General features: G+C 49.4%; 7 protein-coding genes across 7 annotated transcripts; 4 read left to right on the forward strand and 3 right to left on the reverse strand.

The window, feature by feature from the left end:
• Positions 1 to 1,080: 1,080 nt before the first annotated feature.
• H6S33_010474 (uncharacterized protein) lies at positions 1,081 to 2,429 on the reverse strand (the record flags this gene model as incomplete). Its single annotated transcript, XM_044841863.1, has 4 exons — positions 1,081 to 1,305; positions 1,355 to 2,035; positions 2,093 to 2,220; positions 2,309 to 2,429. The coding sequence occupies 4 exons, from the start codon at positions 2,427 to 2,429 to the stop codon at positions 1,081 to 1,083; spliced, it is 1,155 nt and encodes a 384-aa protein (XP_044697617.1).
• A 304-nt stretch (positions 2,430 to 2,733) lies between these two features.
• On the forward strand, positions 2,734 to 5,712 carry H6S33_010475 (uncharacterized protein; the record flags this gene model as incomplete). The annotated part of the gene is made up of 3 exons (XM_044841864.1): positions 2,734 to 2,922; positions 2,992 to 3,161; positions 3,297 to 5,712. The coding sequence occupies 3 exons, from the start codon at positions 2,734 to 2,736 to the stop codon at positions 5,710 to 5,712; spliced, it is 2,775 nt and encodes a 924-aa protein (XP_044697618.1).
• A 1,235-nt stretch (positions 5,713 to 6,947) lies between these two features.
• On the reverse strand, positions 6,948 to 8,894 carry H6S33_010476 (uncharacterized protein; the record flags this gene model as incomplete). The annotated part of the gene is made up of 1 exon (XM_044841865.1): positions 6,948 to 8,894. The coding sequence occupies one exon, from the start codon at positions 8,892 to 8,894 to the stop codon at positions 6,948 to 6,950; it is 1,947 nt and encodes a 648-aa protein (XP_044697619.1).
• A 4,317-nt stretch (positions 8,895 to 13,211) lies between these two features.
• On the forward strand, positions 13,212 to 14,517 carry H6S33_010477 (uncharacterized protein; the record flags this gene model as incomplete). The annotated part of the gene is made up of 3 exons (XM_044841866.1): positions 13,212 to 13,650; positions 13,703 to 14,214; positions 14,269 to 14,517. The coding sequence occupies 3 exons, from the start codon at positions 13,212 to 13,214 to the stop codon at positions 14,515 to 14,517; spliced, it is 1,200 nt and encodes a 399-aa protein (XP_044697620.1).
• Positions 14,518 to 17,008: 2,491 nt separating this feature from the next.
• On the forward strand, positions 17,009 to 18,312 carry H6S33_010478 (uncharacterized protein; the record flags this gene model as incomplete). Its single annotated transcript, XM_044841867.1, has 3 exons — positions 17,009 to 17,587; positions 17,621 to 17,953; positions 18,004 to 18,312. The coding sequence occupies 3 exons, from the start codon at positions 17,009 to 17,011 to the stop codon at positions 18,310 to 18,312; spliced, it is 1,221 nt and encodes a 406-aa protein (XP_044697621.1).
• Positions 18,313 to 18,973: 661 nt separating this feature from the next.
• H6S33_010479 (uncharacterized protein) lies at positions 18,974 to 20,434 on the reverse strand (the record flags this gene model as incomplete). Its single annotated transcript, XM_044841869.1, has 2 exons — positions 18,974 to 20,281; positions 20,354 to 20,434. 2 exons carry the CDS (start codon positions 20,432 to 20,434, stop codon positions 18,974 to 18,976), a joined length of 1,389 nt encoding a protein of 462 aa, XP_044697622.1.
• A 907-nt stretch (positions 20,435 to 21,341) lies between these two features.
• On the forward strand, positions 21,342 to 23,530 carry H6S33_010480 (uncharacterized protein; the record flags this gene model as incomplete). Its single annotated transcript, XM_044841870.1, has 4 exons — positions 21,342 to 21,458; positions 21,851 to 22,793; positions 22,851 to 23,305; positions 23,360 to 23,530. The coding sequence occupies 4 exons, from the start codon at positions 21,342 to 21,344 to the stop codon at positions 23,528 to 23,530; spliced, it is 1,686 nt and encodes a 561-aa protein (XP_044697623.1).
• Positions 23,531 to 24,999: the final 1,469 nt, after the last annotated feature.

Raw genomic sequence — 24,999 nt, forward strand, 5'->3', positions numbered from 1 at the left:
TAGCATTTTTTTTTTCTGACTATATTTCGGTCATCATGTCTACATTAAATCCATTTAGAACTCTGTGTTATTTTGGGGGCGTAAGCTGTCGCGAAAATGGCTGACCACCACCACCACCACCAAAAAAAAAGGCAAATTTGGTGTGACCTTTTTTTTTTTTTACTAACAGATCCCGTTATATCTCTCTTTTAGCAAATAATAGATATCTCTCTCATACAAAATCCAATTCCTCTGTTATAGGAGGGGGGTTCAGCATCGACAGCTTATCAAATCTCCCCCACTGCTACAATTGAACTAAGGGATTCATGATTCATTTACTGACTCATTTTTTACTAAGGCGTTTGGTAAAAGGCCGTGAAAACAGGTGGTTCATCGGGGCAATGAAGTAATCAATCAAATACTTACTCATTTACTTGCGCCGTATAGAGAGACCAGGCACAACCTATCGGTATCCAGATTCCAGTAGGCGAGTCCCGCAGAGAACTGCTAGACCACTCGCCCATAGGTATATATTCTTGCCTGGAAATCATACTTGCCAAGAATAACAAGTGGGCGTTAGTATGAGTATCTCTTAGTCAACGTATAAATTACAAGTACTAAGCATGCTACTGAACCACACACGCACTCCACTAGCAACTCAAGTGCTAGTAGGCTATACTTCTTAAGCAGGTAGAGTGGATATCATATCAAAGAAAAACTGCCTTTAACCTCGGCCCTTGCGTCATGAATTATCACTCGCTAGAATATATGCAGTCGCAGTGTGGGATGCCTTGGCCCTCGTTCTCCAAACCAGACAAACAAAAAACAAAATCAAACATCTGATTACACGATCTTATCATGTTCAGCCGAGAAGTAAGTTCTTGCCAAAAGATTGAGAGGGGGAGTGAAATACAAAAAAAAAACGGTGGGAAAAAGAGAAAAAAAAAAAGAAACAAGTAATCACTCCGAGTTACACCCCAAGAAGAGAAAGTCACACAAATCCAGTATCAAAGAAGGGAATCTCGAGAACAAACCTCGCGCGAAAGAACAAAAAAAAACAGAAATAAAAACCCAAACCAGTACACCGATGCCCCAGTAGCCCTAAATAACAACCCTGATCGCCTGTGCCAAACTGCTCTCCTTCGGACAATAGGGACACTTTATTGTCACAGCGCTACCCTTCGCCAACCTCTGCAAGCTCTCCTGTGCAATGACGTGGCCACACGGTAGCATCATGGGAGGGTTTGATTCTGTAGTTTGGTCCTTTGATACTGGACACACAAAAATGCTATGAAATTGGTAGCCGGGGGGCAGTGCAATTTCGGCCTATCTTTGTCAGTAATTGGGGCATACAACGGGGGAATGGGAGGCGTACAGGAAGCTCATTAACCGTACTCCACCCCGTCTTCTTATCCTTCATAATTGCCGCCATCTTCAATAGCGTTGGAAGCGCAATCGCTCCAGCCGTCGCCGCAATATACAGCGGACTCTCCGCGCTTAAGCCCAGCAAGCTACAAAACTCCTTCGTAAATGCATTCGCCACATCATTAAAGCATTTCTCCGGGTCTGCAAACAGGGCGCCATATGGACTGCTCTTCAGTGTCGTTGGGAACAGGAACGCGCACATGAGCTTCTCGATATCCCTCAGATGTTTCTTCTGAAACCTTACAAACTCTTCCCTCGCATAGCGCATTGCCCTCATTTTCCCGTCTTGGGCCTGATCTGAGAATAGCCAAACGAACTGCAAACGACAGAGCTCAAACTCAAGGTTACTACCGCGGTGGTCTAGTTCCGTAGCTTTGGAGCGCGCCCAGGCGATGGCGGGGCCGAGGTCGCGGTGTATGCGCATGGAATTGAGTATTTCGTACATTTTGGCGAACTCGGTGGTGAGGTGCGGGGGGATGTCGATTGGGCCAGCTTCCTCACGGAATGTTGAAGCCGCGGCGAATTGGCCTTCGCGAATTAGATGCATGGCGATGGCGCGCTTGATGAGGTCAGATTGGGAGGAGAGTGCGTCATAGTCGTTGGTTGAGTAGGTGGTAGTTGCTTTGAAGGTCTATGGGGATTAGTAGGTATGTATAAGGGGGGGGGGGGGGGAAGAGTAAAAAGTAACCTTGTCGAGAGCACGGCCGTAGCGGCTGAGGCCAGAATAGATCTCCTTTTCGTCATCTTTGATCTTCTCAAGAGCTGCGGGGACAGTTTGCTGGAGCTTCGCAATGTTCACTCTTGCAGAGGATGGGTCTAGGAGAATCAGTATGGAGCTTATTATTGTTTTTCTGGCGGTTGTTTAAAAAAATTAAAGTAGCCGAAAGAAAGTCAAAAGCCCTACCATTAGCTATAGCTTGTCTAGCGTTCTGGAGGAGCTGGATGCACTTGTCGACATCTGAAATGCTCTTTGAGAGGTTAGATTTCTTGCGGAGCCTCTCATACTCCTTCTCTATGGATTCCATCGTGTAAGATTGTTGTAAGGGTGTTTATAAGTCCACTAACGAGTTGTATGGACAGTTGTGAAGTGGGGGCGGGAGAGGTTGGAAGCATTGTAGTGCGTCAATCGTATGTCGTTATCGCGATACAGGATGCCGGGTAACTCAATGCAACAGGGGAGCTCGATCGCAGTCAGAGAAATAAGACGGTCGCATGGGAGGTGGACAGTCACAGACAGCCTTATAATACCCCTACTAAACAGTCCAACAGATTATATTTATACTACACTCCTCGAAGCTATCTGACCATCACGCATACAACTGTCTGCCAATGCTCAAACGAAATTTCTTGGACGAGCCTGCCCCGGCGAACTACGTCGCTGGTCTTGGGCGTGGTGCTACAGGGTTCACAACACGGTCTGATATCGGTCCAGCGCGTGAAGGTCCCTCAGAAGAGGCCATCAAGGCTGCCCTTGCTAGGAGAGCAGAGGCCCTAGGACAGCCTGCTCCTACAGCTTATGTTAGTTATCCCCCCCACTTCCCCCCGGCCACTCAGCATCAGCTGGTTAACAATACCGCGATACTACAGGGTGCAGATAAAAAGAAAGACGACGATGATGACGACGATGACCGGTATCAAGACCCCGAGAACGAAGTTGGACTGTTTGCCGGTGGGGCCTATGATGAGGACGACGATGAGGCAGATAGGATATACCAAGCAGTAGACGAAAAGATGGAAAGACGGCGGAAAACACGAAGGTATATAACACCCCCGTCTCCTTATTCCTTGAAACTATGCCCATCGTATTCTCTTCTTTCTTTATTTCTAGGACACATGGTTTATCGTCATGGTTTATATGAGATAGTTTTGCCGACCTCTCCGTCATCATATAGGGAAGCCCGCGAAAAGGCCGAGCGCGAGGAATACGAACGCAAGAACCCAAAGATCCAACACCAATTTGCGGACCTAAAACGAGGACTCGAAACACTCACAGATGACGACTGGGCGAACCTCCCCGAAGTCGGAGATCTAACAGGAAGAAACCGACGAGCACGACAAGCGATGCGCCAGAAGTTCTACCCCACCCCCGACTCGGTTCTCGCCAACGCCGCCGGAACCGGACAATTTGAGACTTCGGTCCAGGATGATGGCGGTGCGAACGTTTCTTCCGACACTGCCGACGGCACGATGACGAATTTCATCGACATTGGTCGCGCAAAGACAAAGGTCCTTGAAGCCCGTCTTGATCGCTCCGGAGGCGACTCTGCAACCGGCGCAACAAATATCGACCCCAAGGGCTACCTGACATCCCTTAACCGCAGCACTACTCAGACCGCCGAACAGGTCGGTGACATCAAGCGAGTCCGCGAGCTCCTCCAATCCGTCATCAAGACCAACCCTAAGCATGGCCCCGGTTGGATCGCTGCCGCCCGTCTAGAGGAAGTCGCCGGGAAGATTGTCCAAGCCCGTAATCTCATCGCCAGAGGCTGTGAACATTGTCCCAAGAACGAAGACGTATGGCTAGAATCAATGCGACTGAATGACGCGCCAAATGCCAAGGTAATCGTCGCAGAAGCAGTCCGCCATAATCCAAAATCTGTCAAACTATGGGTCGAAGCAATGGAGCTTGAAGTAGACCTCCGTGCCAAAAAACGAGTAGTCCGTAAAGCCCTCGACATCATCCCACAGTCTGTAGTTCTCTGGAAAGAGGCCGTTAAACTAGAGGAGGACCCCAACGACGCCAAGATTCTTCTCGCCCGTGCTGTTGAGCTTGTCCCCCTGTCTGTCGAGCTCTGGCTAGCCCTCGCCCGTCTCGAGACTTTTGAGAATGCGCAAGCTGTACTTAACAAAGCCCGTAAAGCCATCCCCACATCCCACGAGATTTGGCTCGCTGCTGCACGCCTTCAAGAGCAACAAGGTAATGCCGCAAAGATCAATGTCATGAAGCGTGCCGTGCAAGCCCTCGCCCGCGCGGAGGCGATGCCCTCCCGTGAGGACTGGATTAAGGAGGCAGAACGTTGTGAGGAAGAAGGCGCCGTCGAAACTTGCCAGGCCATCATCCGCGAAACACTCGGGTGGCAACTTGAGGAAGACGACGACCGCAAAAAGATCTGGATGGACGACGCCGACGTTTCCATCTCACGCGGAAAGTACGAAACTGCCCGCGCAATCTACGCATATGCTCTCCGCGTCTTCTATACCAAAAAATCAATCTGGCGGTCTGCTGCCGACCTTGAGAAGAACCACGGCACAAAAAAAGCACTCTGGAACCTCCTCGAGAAGGCCGTCGAAGCCTGTCCTAAGAGTGAGGTTCTCTGGATGATGCTCGCGAAGGAAAAATGGCAATCTGGTGATATTGACGGCGCACGTATCGTGCTCGGAAAGGCCTTCAAGCAGAACCCCAACAACGAAGACATTTGGCTTGCTGCCGTCAAGCTCGAAGCCGAGAACGAGCAGAATGCCGCCGCACGTGACCTCCTTGCCACGGCCCGCCGCGAGGCTGGTACGGACCGCGTCTGGATTAAATCAGTAGCATTCGAACGGCAACAAGGCGACACGGACGCCGCCCTCTCTCTAGTGGGCGAAGCCCTCCAACTATACCCCAAGGCGGACAAGCTCTGGATGATGAAGGGCCAAATCTACGAATACGAGCTCAACAAGATCCCCCCTGCGCGCGAGGCCTACAACGCCGGTACCAAGGCATGCCCAAAGTCAATACCACTATGGCTGCTCCTCTCCCGCCTCGAGGAAAAAGCGGGAGTGCTAGTCCGCGCTAGATCCGTCCTCGATAGGGCACGCCTCGCGGTGCCCAAGTGCCCCGAGCTCTGGTGCGAGTCTGTCCGTGTCGAGCGCCGCGCCGGAAACATCACACAGGCCAAAAAACTCATGTCGCAGGCGCTGCAAGAATGCGCCCACTCCGGTCTCCTCTGGGCAGAGTCCATCTGGCACCTCGAGGCACGCACGCACAGGCGGCCGCGTCTCGTTGAGGCCATCGAGAAGGTGGGTAATGACGCAACACTGTATGTAGCTGTAGCACGTAATTTCTGGGCGGAGCGGAAGCTCTCGAAGGCGGGTAGTTGGTTCGAGAAGGCGATCCTGGTTGACCCAGATAGGGGTGATACGTGGGCGTGGTACTGGAAGTTCCTCAGCATGCACGGCGAGGATGACAAGAAGGGCGATGTGTTAGCGAAGCTGAGCATCACCGAGCCAAGACATGGTGAGGTGTGGCAGAGGGTGGCTAAAGACCCGAGGAGGAGATGGAGGAACTCGGAGGAGATTTTGGAGGCAGTGGTGAAGGAGTTGGATTAGGGGAACGGGAGGCGAGGAGAGGACTTTTTGTACGATAGTTAGCTAGCGTGGTGAAGGATATCGAGTGATATTCTATGTTTCAAATTGAGATGTGCTTTTTTTATTTCCTCAAAAACTATGTTATAGGCTGTTACTTGGAATCTGAATTCAAGCGGGCAATGGCCCTGTCTACTATAGAACCGTTCGGGGAAAACTTCGCTTTGACGACAAAACCCAATCATGCATCAACAACCAGCATTAGATTAAGTGAAAGTAAATGTGATCACTGTCCAGGAGTATATGATAAGTCCGGGGAAAACACACTAAGCTGCGCGTGCCCATTAATACATCCCCCACCCCCCACCCTCGTCATCATTCAACACCATCAGGACCATCAACCGCCGTGGTGTTTGGGTTTTGTTCACAAGGCCTACCCACCCACTGATATATGCAGCGGGGAAGCCTGTTCCTAGTCTTCTCACACTGTTCTGATGCTATAACCAACCTATACCGGGCCAGAGGGTTCACAGGATTTGCTTTCCTTTTCTACCACTGATCTCTTGAGCACGCTTTTCTTTTCTAGCCCCTGGGTGTGGCCGAATATCTGGGAGTTCAGATTCGTCGGTACCATACTCTGCCGCCAGATACTACGCATACCCCAGTCTTCTCAAAGACAGATAGCGGGCCAAGAGGTGAAGTACCCTTAACTTGCCATTTCAGCATAATACTACCCTCCAGTACGTCGGGCTCTCCGACACCGCGCCAAACACAGTGCTTTCCACAGCGAGTGATAAACTATGATTACAACCTTTACCACTGGTAATCATAGGCTAACTCACAATAAAATTGCATAACAGAGATAGCAATGCAGAATTCGATACTTTCAATCCTCCACCATCAATCTAGCTAACTAACGAACAAACTAACTAATCAATACCTACTAACGGACAAGAACCCGAGTGATACACCATGATCGCCCTGTAGAAATATAATCTTCCACACGAGAATAATAACACTGATCCAAGATATAAGATGAAAGAGAGGGGGGGGGGGGTATTAATATAAATAGATAAATAAGAAGAGCAACAAAAAAAGATAAAAAAACAACCAAGAGGGGAAAAAAGAAATCAACTCCACACACAAAAAACAAAAACAATAACACCCAAAATCAACTTTTCCCCTCCGTTTTCCTCCTGCCAGCCATGCCCCCAAAAACTCCAGGTTTTTCAAATGATATTTAGCCTATTATTCTTCCTCTACTTTCTATTTTCCTCTTCATCTTCTCCCATCTCTCCAGACACCTTCGCAAACATTGCACTCCATGCCCCAGCTGCAGTCAACACAGCCATCACCCACCACACACCGCCGCCACACAGCGCATAGACACACGCACAAAACACTGGACCGGCTACGCTTGCCACGGAAACCCCACGAGCACACAGTAGTGCCTCACTGACCTTTACGTTTCTTGCCAACATGACTCCCGCAGCCTGAAGCCCCAGTGCCACCACCGCTCCACTGGCAGATAGGTACGGTAGTACCGGCATGAGGAGGTACCCAAGCGGGACAAGACAGCACACATAGCGGGGACTAAGACGTGGGTACTGGAGGATCTGTGTGGCGAGTGCGACGAGGCCCATGTATGCTATTGCGAGGCCAACAGTGGAGGCGGGAAGGTCAAGGCCTGTTGGGCGCGGGGTGGAGAGGAACATGACGAGCAGGAGAGGGAAGGCCGAGGTGTGGAGAGTCAAGGCAATGAGGGTAAGAGTAGCGCGGAAAGGTGGTGAAGTGGTAGGTTTTGCGAAGGACGAGGAGGAGGCGGAAGAGGAGGGGAGGGCGGACTCTTCGTCGTCCGGGATGGGGATGGTGTGAGTTGTGTAGTCGGCCTTGAGATCGTCGTTGGACGTTGCGAGGTGCTTTCCTTTGCCTTTGAAGCTCCCGTATACCTTTCTGATCCGTCCTTGGACCGTTCTTCTAACCTCGATGCCCCAGTCCCTTCTCGATTTCCTCTTCTCCTGTGTTTCCTTGAGGAACAAAAACACTAGGATCCAGCTAACTGCTAGAATCCCAGCACTCATCATGTTCGGTAGGGCAAACTTCCACCTCGTTGCCCATCCAATGCCACCCCAAACGCCTGGCCACGTCCCCGCCGGATCCGCTAATAGTCCGCCCATAAGTGCTCCAGCAACAATCCCCACATTTTGGGACATGGGAAACATTAATAATGCGCGGCTCTGATACCTGTCCTCGTCAAAAGTCTCCGTGACCATAGTCCTTAGCACACCCATATTACCACTTAGTGCACCTCCGAGGATGCTCCAGAATACCGCTGCCCCCATGCTCTCGCTAAAGCCGAACCCGAGAGTTGATACTGTGATCCCGGCGAGGCCGATAAGGACACATGGCTTGCGGCCGATACGGTCTGACATGCGGTCCCAGAAGGTACTAACAGGGACCTGGAAAAGCAAGAAATTTGAGGCGAGCATACCAGCCTGCGCCGCGATCATTCCCGGGGTGGGAGGGAGATGGTCCAGCGTGTAAAGAGAGGAGAGGTAGTAGTAGAGATATGAGATCACAGAACTCTGTACTAGTTGTTCTGAAAGTTGGCAAAGTGCCAATATTAGGAGCTGCGACCTATGCGGTAGAGACAGCCAGGGAATTTGATTATCGGAAGGATGCATCACGTTTTCGCTATCAAGAAAGATGCTGTCGTTCCCCTCGTCGCCTCCAGTGCTGCTGCCTGGAGTATCGTTGCAGTAGGTGCTACTACTGCTGAAGGTATTGTAATTAGGACCAAACGTCCCATAGCTACCACCATCATCCTCCTCCTCATCAGAGCTCTCGTCGTCGCTACTAGACGTTGTGCTCCATGCTGGCGATACAGGCGCCGTGTACTCGGGTAACAAGCGCCGATTCGTCCATGGGAGCGATAAATTCCTCCGCGCAGCGGTGGTACTTGTGGTAATGACGCTCCCGCTCTCGCTGTTACTATAGCTCGCTACCGCGCTCAGCGGGCTTGCATTCACTGGCCTCGAATCCGAGGTAGTATTCGTATTGATGCGAGGCCTAGCCCGCGAGCACCATCGCAGGACTTCAATCTCCCCGCTGCTGCGCCTACGCGCGAGAATCGGGATCCGCTCCTCGACGTATGTTGGCTGCGGCGGGGGCGGCGGCGGCTGGGATTCGGAACTGGCCCAATACATAAGCTGCCGTTGGGGTTGGGGGGGGGTTGCTGTTGCTATTATATCACTATTGTTTCGATCCTGCGATAACTAACTAGCTAGATGTGCCAGTAGAGACAGAGAGTGCGTGATGACGACGGGGTAAGAAGTGTTTAGGATGTGCGAAAGAAGAGATTTTCTGCCTGCCTGCTTGCTTGCCGAGCGGATGCCGACTTGTGGGAATGTGTGTGTGTACGTGAGGTAGTGGTGGTAGTTGTAATGGTAATGGCAATTTGCTATCAAAATTACCCAGCGGAACCAGAGTGGGGGGGAGGGGAAAGAAGGAGGCTGTACGTAGTAGTGGTGCTGGTGCTGCTGCTACTCTAGATCGAGGAGGGAGAGAGTAGTCGGTGTGTGGTTTTCCTTTTTATTGACGCCTTCTGATCAATTCTTTACCCTTCTTTTCTCTGTGTTTTTTTCTTTTCTTTTCAGGCCTCGCTGGCTAATGCTATTCGCTGGGACTCACTCCATCCTACCAGCTCATCGTTCTGGCCCTCGTGGTCCGTATTGCTGCTGTTCCCGGGGGACCACCCTGACCACTGGCTGGTACGCTCTACTTCAGGTGGGTGCTGTTTCTTCTCTGTCGGGTGAAGTTGGAAGAATTCGAGGAGAAGCGCGGTGCCTGCAGGATGGGTGTGCCGGTTGTGGTAGGGACATGCGGCAGAGCTCTGTTTTTCTTATCGATAGATGGATATATACTGGCGGATGCGCAGGGAAGCCTACTCTAAATTTCTACTGGGGGTGGGTATTTGGGAACGGCTGTTTCTCCTGATTACAGAGGCGTAGGTGGAAGAAAGAAAGTTAAGGAAGAAGTCCTTCGTCCTGTCTCAAGTGTGCACTTCTTTTATTGTAGTGATGATTACTCGACATAAACCCTTATATTATCGCCTCTGTGTCACACTTCATAGATGCAGAGATAGACCCGCTATTCCCGGTGTCGGAAACGTTCGGCATAGAGTGGCAGCGCTTTTCGCATTTGGAGTCCCTACAGCATGCGAAAGCTCAAGATGAAGCTTAAGCTGTCTAGATTTCTTGGTGATGCGACAAACAAGCTCTCGAGCTAAGCATCGTTTGGTCCAATAGCGCCACTTACATCATCCCTCCTCCGCCATTGCCAGCCGCAGGCCGAGCTCTAAGTTGACGTCTTACCACTCTACCGCCATCTCCATTGACGTCGTGGTCATCAGCAGCAGCATGTGGAGACATGGGAATTGGGGTATATCCGGGGTATGTATGCAGCCGCATACATGAACCCTCTCATCTCCCAGCGGTAGAAGGCGAAAACGAAGACCGCGAGAGCGCCCGAAGCTAGTACTACTTAACGACTACTACAACGAGAATTCAAAGTGCGGGCACTGATACTACTTGACAACATCAAAATGAACCATTTGAATGTGTCTTACTCCTCGCGAAGATATCCACAGATTCAATGCATACGAGTACTCTGAAAATCGGATCCATATCCCACTAGGCCGGGGGTGTTGCTCTTTTGGGTAAAATAATTAGATAACTTGAAGCTCAGCTTGTTTCCCGGATGACCATGGGATGATCCATTAGGCGGGGTAAACCTGTCGTGATATTCACAAATACCGGGGTTAGGCGAGAAACATTTCCAGCAGGATTTGGTGAAATCCCCAGGGCTAAGTAAGACCCTACTAGTGTTTTGGCCAAAGCGATGGTGAAGTGTGCTATCCTCCGAATTACCAAGGTGCTTGCCGTAGCAGTAGCTTAGATTGGATGATCAACTGGGAGAGACTGCAGAATACTAATCAACAAAAGTTAAAATAGAGTGTTCTAGTGTGAGAAAGACAGAGGAGACTTTGCTCTACTGTACCAAGGCGTGGAGTTGAAAGCTCTAGAAGACAGAGCTGAGATCATAGGACCTTAGGGTGGAGATTTGGCTGTGGGCGTAGAGATTGAAGTTGATTACATTATGAGGCTTAGAGGAGTCAATGCATGTTATTATTTAGGTTGCATCATGAGAAATAACTCGTTAATGGTTTGCAGAAAAATCCGGCATATCCTTAAAGTTTCAAAATGCCGCTAGCTTGGCTCACTACATGTATAGAGCCCTAAACCATAAATATCCCTTATCTTTAGGATACACAAGCAGAAATAAACTTTTCCAGAAATTTGTCACACTAGACGTCGAAGTTACCATCTCGAGGGATGAGGTGTCTTAAACTTTGAACCACCTAGTCAGCGTATGTTTCAACTTTAGATCCCGCAAAACACGTGCCGCGGCTAAAGACGGTGTAACGCCTTTAAATTCATCGTATTTTCTCCCTTGCGTGGTTCACCATTCTTCGGGACCACCGTTCCCCGAGAGGAGCTAAAAACGCATGTGCAGAACTGCATGCACATCGACTACAGCCGGACACTAGGTATTATCATCTCGGTACGTCGAGCAACCTCCCATTTTGATAGATAAGAGATAGCTTCGGAGGAAATGCTGACCAGCTGATGAAAGTCTCATACGCTGGAGCTTGAGACAACTATAAGGATCTGCACTGATTCTCGCTGAAAATTCGCTGAGGGCCCGAGGACCGTCCCTTCGCTTCAATTGTGATAGAGAGTTAGGAGTTAATCTCAATACTTAACTCTTTACATTTTCACCCATGGATCCATCTACTGGCTCCTATCCCTCGAGAACAACGAGAAGATATTTTACCAATGCCTGGTATGAGATTATGATGTGCAAAGGCGAGGTGGTTGATCATATTTTCACGTACTGATATGATTCACAACAAAGAGCTTTCTAGGGTTCTTTGTCTGATGAACTTCTGATTACTGTATTGGCCACTTGCCTGGATACCTTTTCTCTGATTTGTCCAAATTGCCGCAAACTCAGGCCTCTCACAACTTGCGCAAATAATAATATTCAACATTATTCGTCAATCAGAAAGTACACGACTGTTTGAAAATCCGGTCCTACCTTGTTCCCCTCCTACGGCATGTGGATTTATTATATCGAGTCAAGACGAATATTGAATAATGTTGTAATGGAATTATTTGGGTTGATGGTCTGAGCAACCTCGCATTTCTGCAGATCAGTTTATCGATAAGAAAAGTCTCCGAAGATTGTTTAAAGACTGATCAGTTGATCAGAAAAACCGGGGCTATCGAACGAGCTGGTTAGAAACATACGCTTTGAAAAAACATGAGGATCATTTGAACTAGTCACTCAATTAAATATTGAGTTGGCAAGTATTCCTTTCAACTAGTACGTAACCTATGGCCCTCGCGTGCCGTCTTGCGCCATCATATCTTTCAACGGCCGAATTGGAGCAAAGAGTTTGAATTTGTTTCGGTTAAAGAGTACCGCCTCCCTATTCGAGTTTGTGTTCTTGTACTTCACCGAAACCTCATTCAAGGTCGCTCATTGGAAGGATCTACCGTACATATTTAGAGTACATGTACTTGTGCATAATCTACAAAAAGGACCCTTAGTGAAACTGAGTGAGATACGGTACATAAAGTACGGTACGAAGATCCTTCTGCTGTTTCGCCCTTATTAACGAGCATAGCTCATTGGAAGCGCTTTTAGTCCATATGCAAAACACCTTGAAGCTACCTATCGGACGATCCTATGCTTGATCAGATTTCCTTTTTCAGTCGGTCCTACATGTGTTTGGGCAGATTCTTAAAACGGCTGACCGTTTTGGAGCGTTTATCAAATGTGGGCGGATAAAACATTCCTGAATGTTTTATTAATTCGAGGCTTCTTATTTTTCTTTTACGTGTGTTGAAGCTAGATATTCTACATACACTTGATGTTGCTAATTCCGCCTAGCTACCCCACACCCTTCGGCCAATGATATGCTGACAGCCCAGCCGCAACAACCACCCCACTACAACTGCACGTACCACCATGGAGGGACGGACACGTCCAATTTTCTGAACTTGCTATGTAGCTAGTGTCGTTCCGTTCCGTCTTTTTTCACACCGGCCGTTGATCATGAAAGTCCATTCTTTGCATGGGATAAGGCAAGGGCAGTTTGGGACCAAACTTTTTCGGTACGATATGATCTGATAGGTGATTTCTATAAACTTCCCCACTTTCCCTCTATAGAACCAGTGAACTATTTTTCTACAGAACCCCTCTTCCCTCTGTCCGCGGGGTCTTGGTTCTTTTTGTTTTGCACTGTATGAATTTGAAACTCAACTAGAAAAAAGGCGTCCCCAACAAAATCGTCTTTCGTTTCGAATCATTCACTATTCCAAACTCTCAACACTTCAAAAGGTGCCATCTATCCATACGATAAAAACTTCATCCACACGCTCAAATAAACAGTTAATATGAACCCGCGAGTACTCCTCCGCTCTTCACAGCATCCTTCTTCAGCAACTGGAGCTCTTCCATCCCAACCAACTCGACAAATATTACGGTCTTCAGTATCGCAGTCATTAGTGCATCGATTACTGCAAAGTGGGTCTGGAGGTCGTGGTGGGACTAGTCCGAGTGCACAGTTTCAGAACTCGTTTTTATTTGCAAGTGCTGGTGGATCAAAGGCGAGAGGAAAGATAAATCACTCGAGCGCACTGAAAAAAAGAGCTGGAGAAAAGAAGGATGTTGAATGTAGGGTTAAAGATAAAGATGGGGCGGATGGAGGTAGTGGGAAGGTGGTGAAAATGGATGAAAAGAAAGAAGAGAAATCAGCATCAATATCAGTGGAAACCCCTGAAAAAGAACAGTTGCCGCTATATCCTCAAAAGACCCTAAGCATTAATGTTAAAGGTACTTCCACCCTGCTTGTTTGCGTCTAGCTCTCTACTAACTGTCATCTCAGGAGAACTCATTGCCGCACCTCTCATCACGCTGAAGCTCCCCGTTCACAATAATGAATACGTTGTTCTGCTAGTCAACCCCAAGAATACCTTATCAGCTCTTTCGAAACTCATCCAAGCCGAGCTACCACCCCTCGCATCCGACCCATCTAAGGCACCAAGAGTTACATTCAAAGCACCTGAACATAGTAGTATTGGTCCTATTGGACGTGGATCTACCCGATGGGGCTCATCTATTGAAGTTGGAAATTTCGTAAAAGATGCAGCAAGGGAAAAAGAGTTTATAATAGAAATTGAAGACGCGGAGAATATAGTTATCTCTGTCCCTTCGTTTCTGGAACGCAGTCAGACCACTAGGGATCAGTTGAGAAAAACGACTAAGGAGATCGAGATTATGGGAAGGCTACGAGAGCAGTGCGATAATGCTTTGAGAAATAGAGTGAATATGGCGATAGCTGGGATGGTGGGGTGTTTGGTGGGCGTTTATTCTCTTATGCTTAACAGTGGCTTCTTGGTGTGTTTTCCTGGTTTTAATTTTGGTTATGGGATGGTGCTAACACCAGGACAGTGGAGTGTGGCCCCGAATGTGATATTCGCTGCTCTTTGGACGACGGTAGCTTCATGGCTATATTTTGGAACGTTCGGACCAACCACGAGCGAGAACCGACAGCGGAAGTTATATGAAAGCCGCGGATTCAATCAAGAACAATGGGCTAGGCTCTTGGATGTGGGTAGGGTGCTGAGGAAGGAGGTGTTAGACATTGCAGAGCAGTACGGCGAAAAATGGGACGAAAAGAGGGATTTTATCATGAGCTGATGGGAGATCGGTTATGTGATGCGTGTATGGCAGGGGGAATAGGCACTGTGGGAAAACGAAAAGAGAGGATACGACTTTGTTTAAAATTCTGGCTGTTAAGGATGGGGCGTACATATGTTTTCTTTTTTTTTTTTTATGGTGTTTGTAGCGGTGCAAGGGCTTTCATTTGCATTTTTGGTTCGGAAATCGGATGCATGTTGGATGGATCATTGGGCTCACGGGATATTTCCTTGGTCTTGGGTTATTTTCTTTTGGACCTTTACATGATATAAGGATTCCGGTCTTTATTTATGTGATTATAAGAAAATATATGAATATAAGCAGTGTTCACTTTCCGTGGCTTTGCACTATATAACTTGGAGGTCTAATTAATCTGTCATTGATAATCCTAGCGGAGGATTTCATTACCGAATCACCCAGTTGACGAGACAGGGTTCTATGGGTCATTATTTCGTACTAGTCATAGCATTTATCATACGTCTCTTTAGTTTATACATCTGTTCCACAACTTAGTATAAATGCGGGGTCTAATCCCCCTTAGCTATCAACAATCAACACGATCAATTACTACAATTTCTTACATGAGCACGTGGATTAACAACTACACAAACAACACTTTATCATCATTTCCACATTTGCAAACTCATCGAATGCTAGCTTGTAAATAGTAAAGTGTACTTGATAGTTGTGTGTGGTTTAGAGTGAGAATCGTTGTTTGTGTAGTTGTTGGTCCCCGGGCTCATAACCTAGAGAGATATATAAAGAGAAATTGCAGTAATTGATTGTGTATGTAGCTTCCATTACAGACTTTTAGAGGGTTCGAACGTCGTCAATGATATATCGATATGCGGGAACATAGATTTAGTCCGGAGCCAACGAATCCTGTAATAGCTACATGTAGCTATACATAGAGGTAGATATCATTTCCTAGGCTTGGTATGGTAATAAGGTATGGTTTTGCAAGACGTTTACAGACTTTTATTAATTCATATAGATGCATCATATGAAGTGAATCTCAACGCGTCTTTACTTAAACCGGGTACAGTCTCAGACTAATATAATATAAGACAGTGGCATTCGAATATTCCGATATGAATAGGGATTTCTACCAGCCAAGTTATCTTCACCACTCCCGAGATCTAGATATTTGTCATAAGATATTAGAAAAATCTATCCCCCCGTAAAGAGATCCTCACCTGAACATTATCCAGGTGATACGATTCTACTAATATTATCTAATACGCTACTCCGCCTAACCGGGCTAGACACCCAACAGTTATCCTTGGCGCCTTTGGTAGTCTTGGCATCGTGCCAAGTAACATTGCCAGATAAGAGCACACATGGGCGAGTGGTCTAATGGCTAACACTCGCCCCCCCGGAACACCGAGAGGTTGTGCCTGGCCTTTGAACGTCTATAGAAGGTCCACGGTTCAATCCAGGGGTGGGAGTAGTAGATTTCGGTCCGGCGAAATCTGCAGTACTTTTTGTTCTTATTTTTTTGCCTTTTTTTATTTATGGTTGATACGGAAAAACTGTATTTTTCGTGTCTATTATACAGACAAAATACACCGGTGATCAGTGCTGGTAGTATCAATTTGATCAACGGTTGGAGCAAAAATGGTAAAAGTCAAGTAGGTAATTTACGTTTTATGTCGATCACGATGTATTTATTACTACTCTACTCAAGGGTCCTTTCCGTAACTTGGCTCTACATTCTAGAGCGTGTGTTAGTGCTCTCAATCCTACTGTTCCATGCAATATATATCGTATGCAGTTATCTGACTTCAGTAGTGAGGGCGCGGTGTGTAATTAGAGTCAGGGTTACCGAATTAAAACTTTTGTTTTCCATGCAGGAAAGTTATGATTTCCATTAGACATTTACCTTTCCTCTTACATCCGGAGCATCGTTATTTTCGATCGGTTGACCGATTAATGTAACCCACTCTTAAACTACCAGTGCTAGTTGATCATTCTTAAACTTCCAATACCGGCCGGCCTCACTAACTCTAGATCTCCATACGGACATCAGCCCCAGCCCCACAGAACCAGTGCATGCAGCCAGCCACGCAAGCACTAAAACTCGGCCCCTTACTAAAACCTCAGGAACGCACCTAATTTCAATTTCCTCCAACCAACTACACCGATTCCGTGAGATCATGCCCGATCACTCGGTGCCAATGGTTACCCGGAAATGGCGGCTGTTTAAGCGCGGACAATTGCAACAGATCTGCAGACGGGATCTTGGGATGGTTTATAATATAAGGTGTTGGTGATTTTGGGATTGGTGCTTCAATTGGTGTCGTTGTTTGGCCGAAGTACTCTGCGCTGGGGGTGGGGCACCGAGTAATATTGTGCCTGTTATATATATGCTGCTGAGTTAGCTAGGCTCGAGGCTTTAGTTTCTGGGATATATGTATACTTCGAATCCTCCACGACACTCCCGACCCCACAAACCTCCACCTCCACCCCCGCCAAATTCCAACCAGCAACAATGTCCCCCTCACGAGGCCCCCTCCTCCGCCTCCTTCACCGCCCCCCCACCCGCACCCTCAGCACCCTCAGCACCCTCAGCACCCTCCGCACCCTCCTCCCCACCACCACCCGCCTCCAAATCTACCTCTCCACCTCCACCACCCCCGCCACAAACCTCTCCCTGGAACACCACCTCCTCACCGCCTCCCACCCCTCCACCACAGCCCTCCTCCTCTACACAAACACCCCCTCCATCATCCTCGGCCGCAACCAGAACCCCTGGCTCGAGGCAAACCTGCCCCTCCTGGGCTCCTCCTCCAATTCCCACTCCAACACCGAGAGCGCACCAACCCTCCTCCGCCGCCGCTCCGGCGGCGGCACGGTCTTCCACGACCTCGGGAACGTCAATTACTCCGTCACCATGCCGACCGCCACGTTCGACCGCGACCGCCACGCGCGCGTCGTGGTGCGCGCGCTGCGGCGGCTGGGCGCCGCAGAGGCGGTGGTTAATAAACGGCACGACATAGTACTGCTTCCTGCGGGGGCGGGTGTGGCGGAGGAGAAGCTGGGCGGGGAGGCGCCGGACGGGACAAGGAAGGTGAGTGGGAGTGCGTATAAGCTGACACGGCAGCGGAGCTACCACCATGGGACGATGCTGCTGAGCGCGGCGCTGGGGGAGGTGGGGGTGTGGTTGAGGGGTGTTGCGGGCGGGTGGATGGCGGGCAGGGGGGTGGGGAGTGTTAGGAGTCCTGTGGCGAATGTGGGCGTGGGGAGGGAGGCGTTTGTGAGGGGTGTGGTGGAGGAGATGGGGAGGGAGTATCTTGGGGAGCGGGGGGCGGAGATGGTGGGGAGGGCGATGGAGGATGGGGAGGAGGGGGAGGGTGAGGAGGTGGGCGTGTGTTATGTTAGTGAGGAGGAGGCGTTGGCGGTGCCCGAGATCAGGAAGGGCGCGGAGGAGCTGAAGGTATGTCTTGTCTTTTTCGTCCATTGTGTGAGGTGCTAACTGTGGAATAGTCAGTGCAGTGGACATACGGCCAGACACCGCAGCTCACGTTCTCTGTGCCGCCGCCAGACGGGGCCGCAGAGTTGCTCGAGGGCGCTCCGCTGCCGCCGGAGGGCGTGCGGTTCAGCATCACGGCGAACAAAGGTGTGGTGGAGAAGGTCGAGTCGGAGCTGGAGTGCATGCAGGGCTTGGTGGGGCTTCGATTTGACGGCGGCGTGATCAACGATCACATCAGTACGTTCGGGGATGCACCGGAGGGCCTGGGTGAGTGGATTGAGGGCGTGCTGGGGAGGACGGAGTGGGGGGAGAGTGCGGAGTAGATGGGTGTACTAGATGGTTAAGTGGAGATACGGTCATTGACACCCGCAGTAGTAGATAGTATTTAGAAAGCGGTGGCTAATCATTGACCGTCCTGCAACCAACCAAACGTAGTAATAGCAAGAATTAGAGAAAGGAAAGAAAGAAAAAAAAGGGTAGATTTATTTTATCGAATGAAGACTATAAAGAAGAACTTTTTAGTTCTGAGTTACTTGTAACTCTATACCCATAACCTCTATTTCGGTTATGTCTTTGTCGATGGGAATCCATCCTGACGAGGCATTTCAAAGCCGAAACAAAGAGTCTAACTAGAGTAGACAGACTCTCCGAGCACTATGTGTTATTACCAAATATATAGATGTCTCAAGGCCTTCTAGCCTTAGAGAATAGCGAGGGAGATAGTCTACTGAACTGACATCGATGATGTTACACTCTTTGGGATTGCAGTTCTGAGTTACTTGTAACTCTATACGAATATCCTTTATTTCGGTTATGTCTTATATCAAGATGTGACAACCACTTTGTCGATGGGAACCCATCCTGATGGGGCATTTCAAAGCCGAAACAAAGAGTCTAACTAGAGCTGTAGACAGGACTCTCCGAGCACTATGTGTTTTTACTAAACTTTTTGAACAATTAACGCCTTCTCTAACTATGTATATCTTACAGTTCCTCCTGGGCCTGAGCCTGTATCCTCTTGATCGCCTTCTGCAGCCCCTTGTGGCCCTTAAACTTCAGCAGCCCCCTCTCCGCAACCTCCACCGCAGCGGCCTTCTTCCCCCTCATCTTCATAGTCTCCACCCAGAGCCCATACAGCTCCGCCGAGGCCTCATCCGCCGCCTCCGCCGCCTTAAAGTACTTCATAAGCGTACCAACCATGACAGTCCTCACGCCCTCGTCGGCCCCCTCCTCCTCCAGCGCACTCCTCAGCAGCCCCATCATGAACGTCGCAAACTTCTCATACAGCGCCCCCCTAGGCACCGCCTTCCCCACCGCCTCCCGCATATTATCCAGCACCGTCCCCAAGCGCGCAGGAAACATCGGATTCGCAACAGACACGCCCACAACCGGCAGCTGCACCCCCAGCATCAACATCTCGGCGTCTGTCGGCGCCGCATCAAGCACATGCACCACCACGCGCTGCAGCAGCGCCCCGCGACAATGCAGCGTCTCGAACCCCATCACCAGGTCCCAGAAGCCCCTCACGAACGCCATGTCGCCCGGGAACTCCTTCACCGCCGCATCAAAGATCGCGCCGACGACGGCGCCGTTGAGCGCCGGGTTCGTCGTGATGTCCTCCAGCGCCGCCGCATCAACAAGATGGTCCTTCCGCGGCTTGCCGCTCAACTCGTCCGCGCTCACAGTCGGCAGCTTGATCTCGTCGTCGTCGTCGAGGTCCATCGCCGCTTCTGCCTCCGCCTGCTGCTCCTCTTCAGATGGTGGTGGCGGCGCCCCATCAATCCCCAGCATCCTCCGCCGCGCAAGCACCTTCGCCACAAACACCAACTCCAGCTTCGCATACTCCCACCACAGCTCCCTACTCCCCTTACAGAACCTCAGCCCACGCTGCATATGGCCCCTCGCCTCCGTGACATCCGCATTCACCTCGACGGCGTGTCTTGCCGCATAGATCCACAGCTCGGGCTTCGCCGGGTGCAGCTTCAGCACGCTCGCAAACACCTTGGCCAGCACCTTGCTGGACCGCTCCTTGCGCGCGTACGCGATGTACTGCATCCACAGGCCCAGGTCGCCGGGGAAGCGCCGCGTGGCCCGGTCGAGCAGGAAGAAGATGCGGCGCTGCCCGGCGTGGGAGCGCGAATTGACGCCGAGGCGGGTTTGGCGCTTGCGGCGCAGGGAGTCGAGGTTCATTTCGTATTCGGCGTAGCGGGTGAAGTCGGTGGGCTTGGGGGCGGGGGAGTTGACGCGGTGCTCGAACTCGGAGCGCTTCTTGGTGATTGCTGAGATCTCTTCCTGAAGAGTTAGAGTTAGAGACTGTGCTGGTGAGGGTGCAATTGGGGGGGGGGGGGGCAGAGAGGGAGGTACTTTTGTGAAGATCTTCTTCTTTTCGAGGTCCTGCAGTTCGGGGATGGACTGCTCCAGGTAGAAGCGGGATTTGTCGGCCATCGTTGCAGACTGTGGATGTGGAGGGTTTGGGTGGAGAGCTGTGGTGGAGGTGTTGATGGTTGCAGGTTTTAGCTGAGGCTCTGGAATCTTTTTTTTTTTTTCTTTCTCCAATATGCACGCCAGCAGCGCTTGCACAAACAGGGCTAGGCTCACTGGCAGGCTTATCTTATCAGAAAACCTAACCCATGTGATGTGCTCGGTGTGGGGGGCGATAAGCATGATCGGTCAGCAAGGATGATGCATCAAGCATGGTGTCTCACTCGGCTCTGTCTCTACGTCATCACTAGTACTCTCAAAGCGTTAGAGTGATAATTCCTGAAGCTGCTCCATCAACTACATGTACATGTAGATACAACGTCCTCTTGGTTCACAGAAACCAATCTCTATAGACCCCTCCCCATTGCACAATAGCTTAGCTCTTACAATACCAACACACACACACACACACGCACTGAGCACTGACCTCCATCTACTTCCCGGCCCTTGTGCCCGGACAGCATATGGAAAGAGCTGCAGTACGTACACTTCTCTACCCGCAAAGTCTAAATACCACTAGCCCTCAGCATCTCTAGCAAATTCGTGTGCTGATGGGTACCACTTGATCACATCCAGTGTAGCTCCATATCAAACGAGTTCCCCCAATCGAGCCGGTCCACCATGTTACAAGATATGTGACGGCAGAGGGTATATGAGCGCACAACTTGCCGTTTAAACAGCCCCGAAACCGTTCTCCCCTTCTGCCCCACTTTTCCCACGTGCTCTCACTTCTCAATTGCCCCCTCATCGCAATTCCGCTGCCTCTCTCCAAGAAGGTTATCGTGCTTAATCAAAGGTCAATCGTGAGTGCTGTTTCGTGATTCTCTGGCCTTTCGAAGAAGAATTTCAGACTAACTGGGGTGGATAGAACATGTCTTCTCGCCTTCTTCGCCCCAGAGTGGCGCCTATCTCCTATAAATATCCTCCTGTTTTTCAGAGAAATTCGAATCTGTTGGCGGCTCAAATAAGGAATGTTCAGCTCTCCTCCGTAGGTTTTCACTCCTCCTGTTTCATTCGATCGATGAATCCTGTTACCTTATGAAGTCTTTCGCTTGACGGGCTTGACGGGCTTTTACCCGATGAAATTACCCCCGATAGATCTACTCCACTTCTCTCTCATTTTATCTTGTAGAATCCTTTGGGGAGACCATCTTCTCCATCAATTCTCCCCCTTGCGGAATCCCTTTCCTTACGAATCCCTTCCTTGCGGAACGATCCTTTCTTGAATCAGCACCGGAGGAATTATTTCCCCGACTAGCCCTCCTCCTCCTCAATAAGCCGTTTTCCCCAATGCATCCCTTTCCTTGGTGATTTTCCATCAAAAGTCTTACTAAAGCAGTATGCAATGATAAAATCCACTAACACCGCTCGTTATTATAGAGAGACGATAAACTTACTTCTCCCACTATTCCGGACCACACGACGACATCCATTGATGATTTTATATCTCCTGAGCTTTCTGGGGTCTCCGAGACCGAGGATCTCGTATCTTCTGCAAAAGAAGCTCCTCCCCCCAAAAAAGCTAAATTGGCGAGGGGAAAGAAGACACCTACAAAGAGAGTCAAAAAGGTCAAAGTTGACGACGATGATGGTGTTGACGGTAGCACTCTGAAACAAAAGTCTCCAAAGAAATTGCAAAAGAAGCCAAAGGCGCTCAAGTTCCCCTCCGGCGAGACTCTTTATCCCGATCTCATCAATCCTACCCCCCAAGAATGTTACAATGTGGCTGCTTTGTTGACTGCCGCTCATGGTCCGGCTAACCAGCCGGATGAGGTCCCGGAACCTGATAATGAGGTTTCGGGATGCGGCGAGGTTCCGTCCGTTCTTGACGCTCTCATCAGGACTTTGTTGTCTGCCAACACCACTAATCTCAATTCCTCGAGGGCTTTCAAAGGTCTCATTGATAGATTTGGGTTGGTGACCGATGATCCCGTCGTGATTTCTGATGATGCCAAAATATCCGAGCATGAAGCCAGTCAGCAGATCATTGCAAAGGCTAAGAAAATCGGTGTTGGTAGTGTCGATTGGGACAAAGTCCGCCTGGCAAGCTTCGAGGATCTCCGGGATTCAATCAAGCAAGGAGGTCTTGCAAACATTAAGGCTAAGCACATCAAGGATGTTCTAGATGATGTCTATGCAGCTAGTCTGGTTAAGATCCGAGCTGACCTCAAATCCCAAGGTATCGAAGTCGGTAAAGACGAAAAGCTTGAGGGTAACATCTCGCTCGAGCATTTGAAGGACTGTAGTGATGATGAAGCCATGAATACACTTATGGCTTTCAACGGAGTTGGAGTAAAGACTGCGGCCTGCGTTTGTTTGTTCTGTATGTGTCCACCTTCCTCGTAGCCCCACAAAACAATTTCTAACATACCTTGTATAGGCTTACGCAGATCAAAGTTCCCCGTCGATACCCATGTTTGGCGCATCTCAAAGTTTCTCGGGTGGATCCCCAACAGTGCTGGCCGCGAAGAGGCCTACTATCACCTCGATGCTCGTATCCCAGACAACCTCAAATACTCACTACATAACCTTCTCATTCGACACGGCCGCATGTGTGCCCACTGCAAGGCTGGCCCTGAGAAGGCCCCCGCTAAAATCCCCGCCAACCCCGCCATTAAGCGTACCAAAAAGAACAAGCCTGAGCCTATCAATACTGATACCGAAAACACGGAGACTGAAGTCGTCAAGCCGAAGATGCGCACTAAGAAAGTTTGGATTGGAACTGGAATGATGAAGGAGGTCATCGTCGAGGTTCCCATCACTGGTGTTGAGGGTGAAGAGGGCGGCGAGGACCAAGAGCTTGAATCTTGTGTCTTGGAGGATTTGCTCAACCGTGTTCGTAAGCCCAGAGTTCGTGTAGTCAAAACTGAGATTGATGCCGTGGATGAGGTCAATCCCGTGAACGAGGTTGATACCGGTAACGAAGTTGATTCCGGGGTTGATGCCGAGGATGAGGTTGATGCCGAGCATGAGGTTGATGCCGAGCATGAGATTGATGCCGAGCATGAGATTGAGGGTGAGGGTGAGGGTGAGGGTGAGGACGTAAAGATGGAGGAATAGGTTTGGGTGGTGGTGGTGATGGAAACTTTCTTCTTATGTGCTACCATAAGCCCATGTAGCTACTACTATTTTTTCTTCTTGTCTATACTGCCATTTATGTGGTCGACATGTTGCGGGGGATTGAGGTTCTTTAGGGAAAATGTAGCTTTTCAATTTGCTGCGAGACTAGAATTAGCTGCATAGCTGTGTAGAGATCTAAAAAGATGGATACTCTACCTTGATGATATGTGGTTTTTTGCCTTGCGTGAGTGATAGATCTTGATGGAATAGGCTGATATGTAGAAGCTTCGAGACATGATGTGAATACGATCTCATACATGTTCCCAGGTTGGTCTATGGAGTAAAGGTGGCTCAAGCCAAAGGGCAAGGAAAGACACCCTGTTCACTAAACAAACACACCAAAGCCCTGCCTTGATTCCTAGGTTGCCGCAGTAACAGCTATAACCATTTAATTCCAAGGTACTAAATTTCCTGAAATTCAACCACTAGCCCCGTTTCCAGGTAGACTAGACCACAACCATCTCCTGCTGGTTATTGTGCTCAGAGAGAGTCACACGCAGGATCGACCCCTTATGGGAACGAGACTACATGGACTCCTGGTTTCCACGCACACATACACACACATGGATCATCACGAGTAGGGTGAAGCATTTACATGGATTATCACTCGCGCCGCAAAATAACTTCACATACAAGCAGTGTTCTTATTCTCCGTCTCCGGGAACATATACGTACCTTATACGGTCTTCAACAGAGGGTAAATCGAGATATGTAGAGAAAGAACTGCTCCCGATTCCAGAAGAGAGCCAGCGTAATAATTCGTAGTAAAGAACGCGTGGTCCTTTCGGCGAATCCCGCCATACTAGTATGCAGAGGAGACAGGAGGCACATTGTAAATACACTAGAGGTTAGGGCAGGCGAGGGATAATCTACCCCGCACAGATCACAAACAAGCCCCGGTAGTGTAGTGGTTAACACGCCTAGAAACTCAGCAAGTAGGAGAAAGAGCTGTGAGGGAAGCTTAGGTTCGAATCCTAACTGGGGCGTCACATCATTCTTTTGCTTTTGCTTTACTTCAATTACCTCCCACCGTGGCTAGCGCTGGCGCTAGTTACATATAGTCCTTAGTAACATCAGTGTGTACGTATGCTCAAGAGAAGCCAAGCGGTAAACGTGAAAAAATGTATGGTACAAGCCGTGACTTCTATCTAGCTAGACTTGAGGGGGCTCCTCACGGCAAGTTACATGTATGTTATCTTGCAACTGCTAGATACGCAATAGATCTAGAGCGAGAACATGGCCCGCCTCTATACCACAACCAACACCGGAAAAACCACTTATAATCGCATCATGGGTTACAATTACACTACTTTCACTTTCCTAGCTTTGAGGGGGCTTTCCTCTCTTGTCAAACGGTCCTAATCAAGAATAAGACCAATCGAGTGATCATCCATGATCCAAACTGAAAG

The sequence above is a fragment of the Morchella sextelata genome, assembly GCF_020137385.1.
Source record: "Morchella sextelata strain SCLS chromosome Unknown scls_4, whole genome shotgun sequence".
NCBI lineage: Eukaryota > Fungi > Ascomycota > Pezizomycetes > Pezizales > Morchellaceae > Morchella > Morchella sextelata.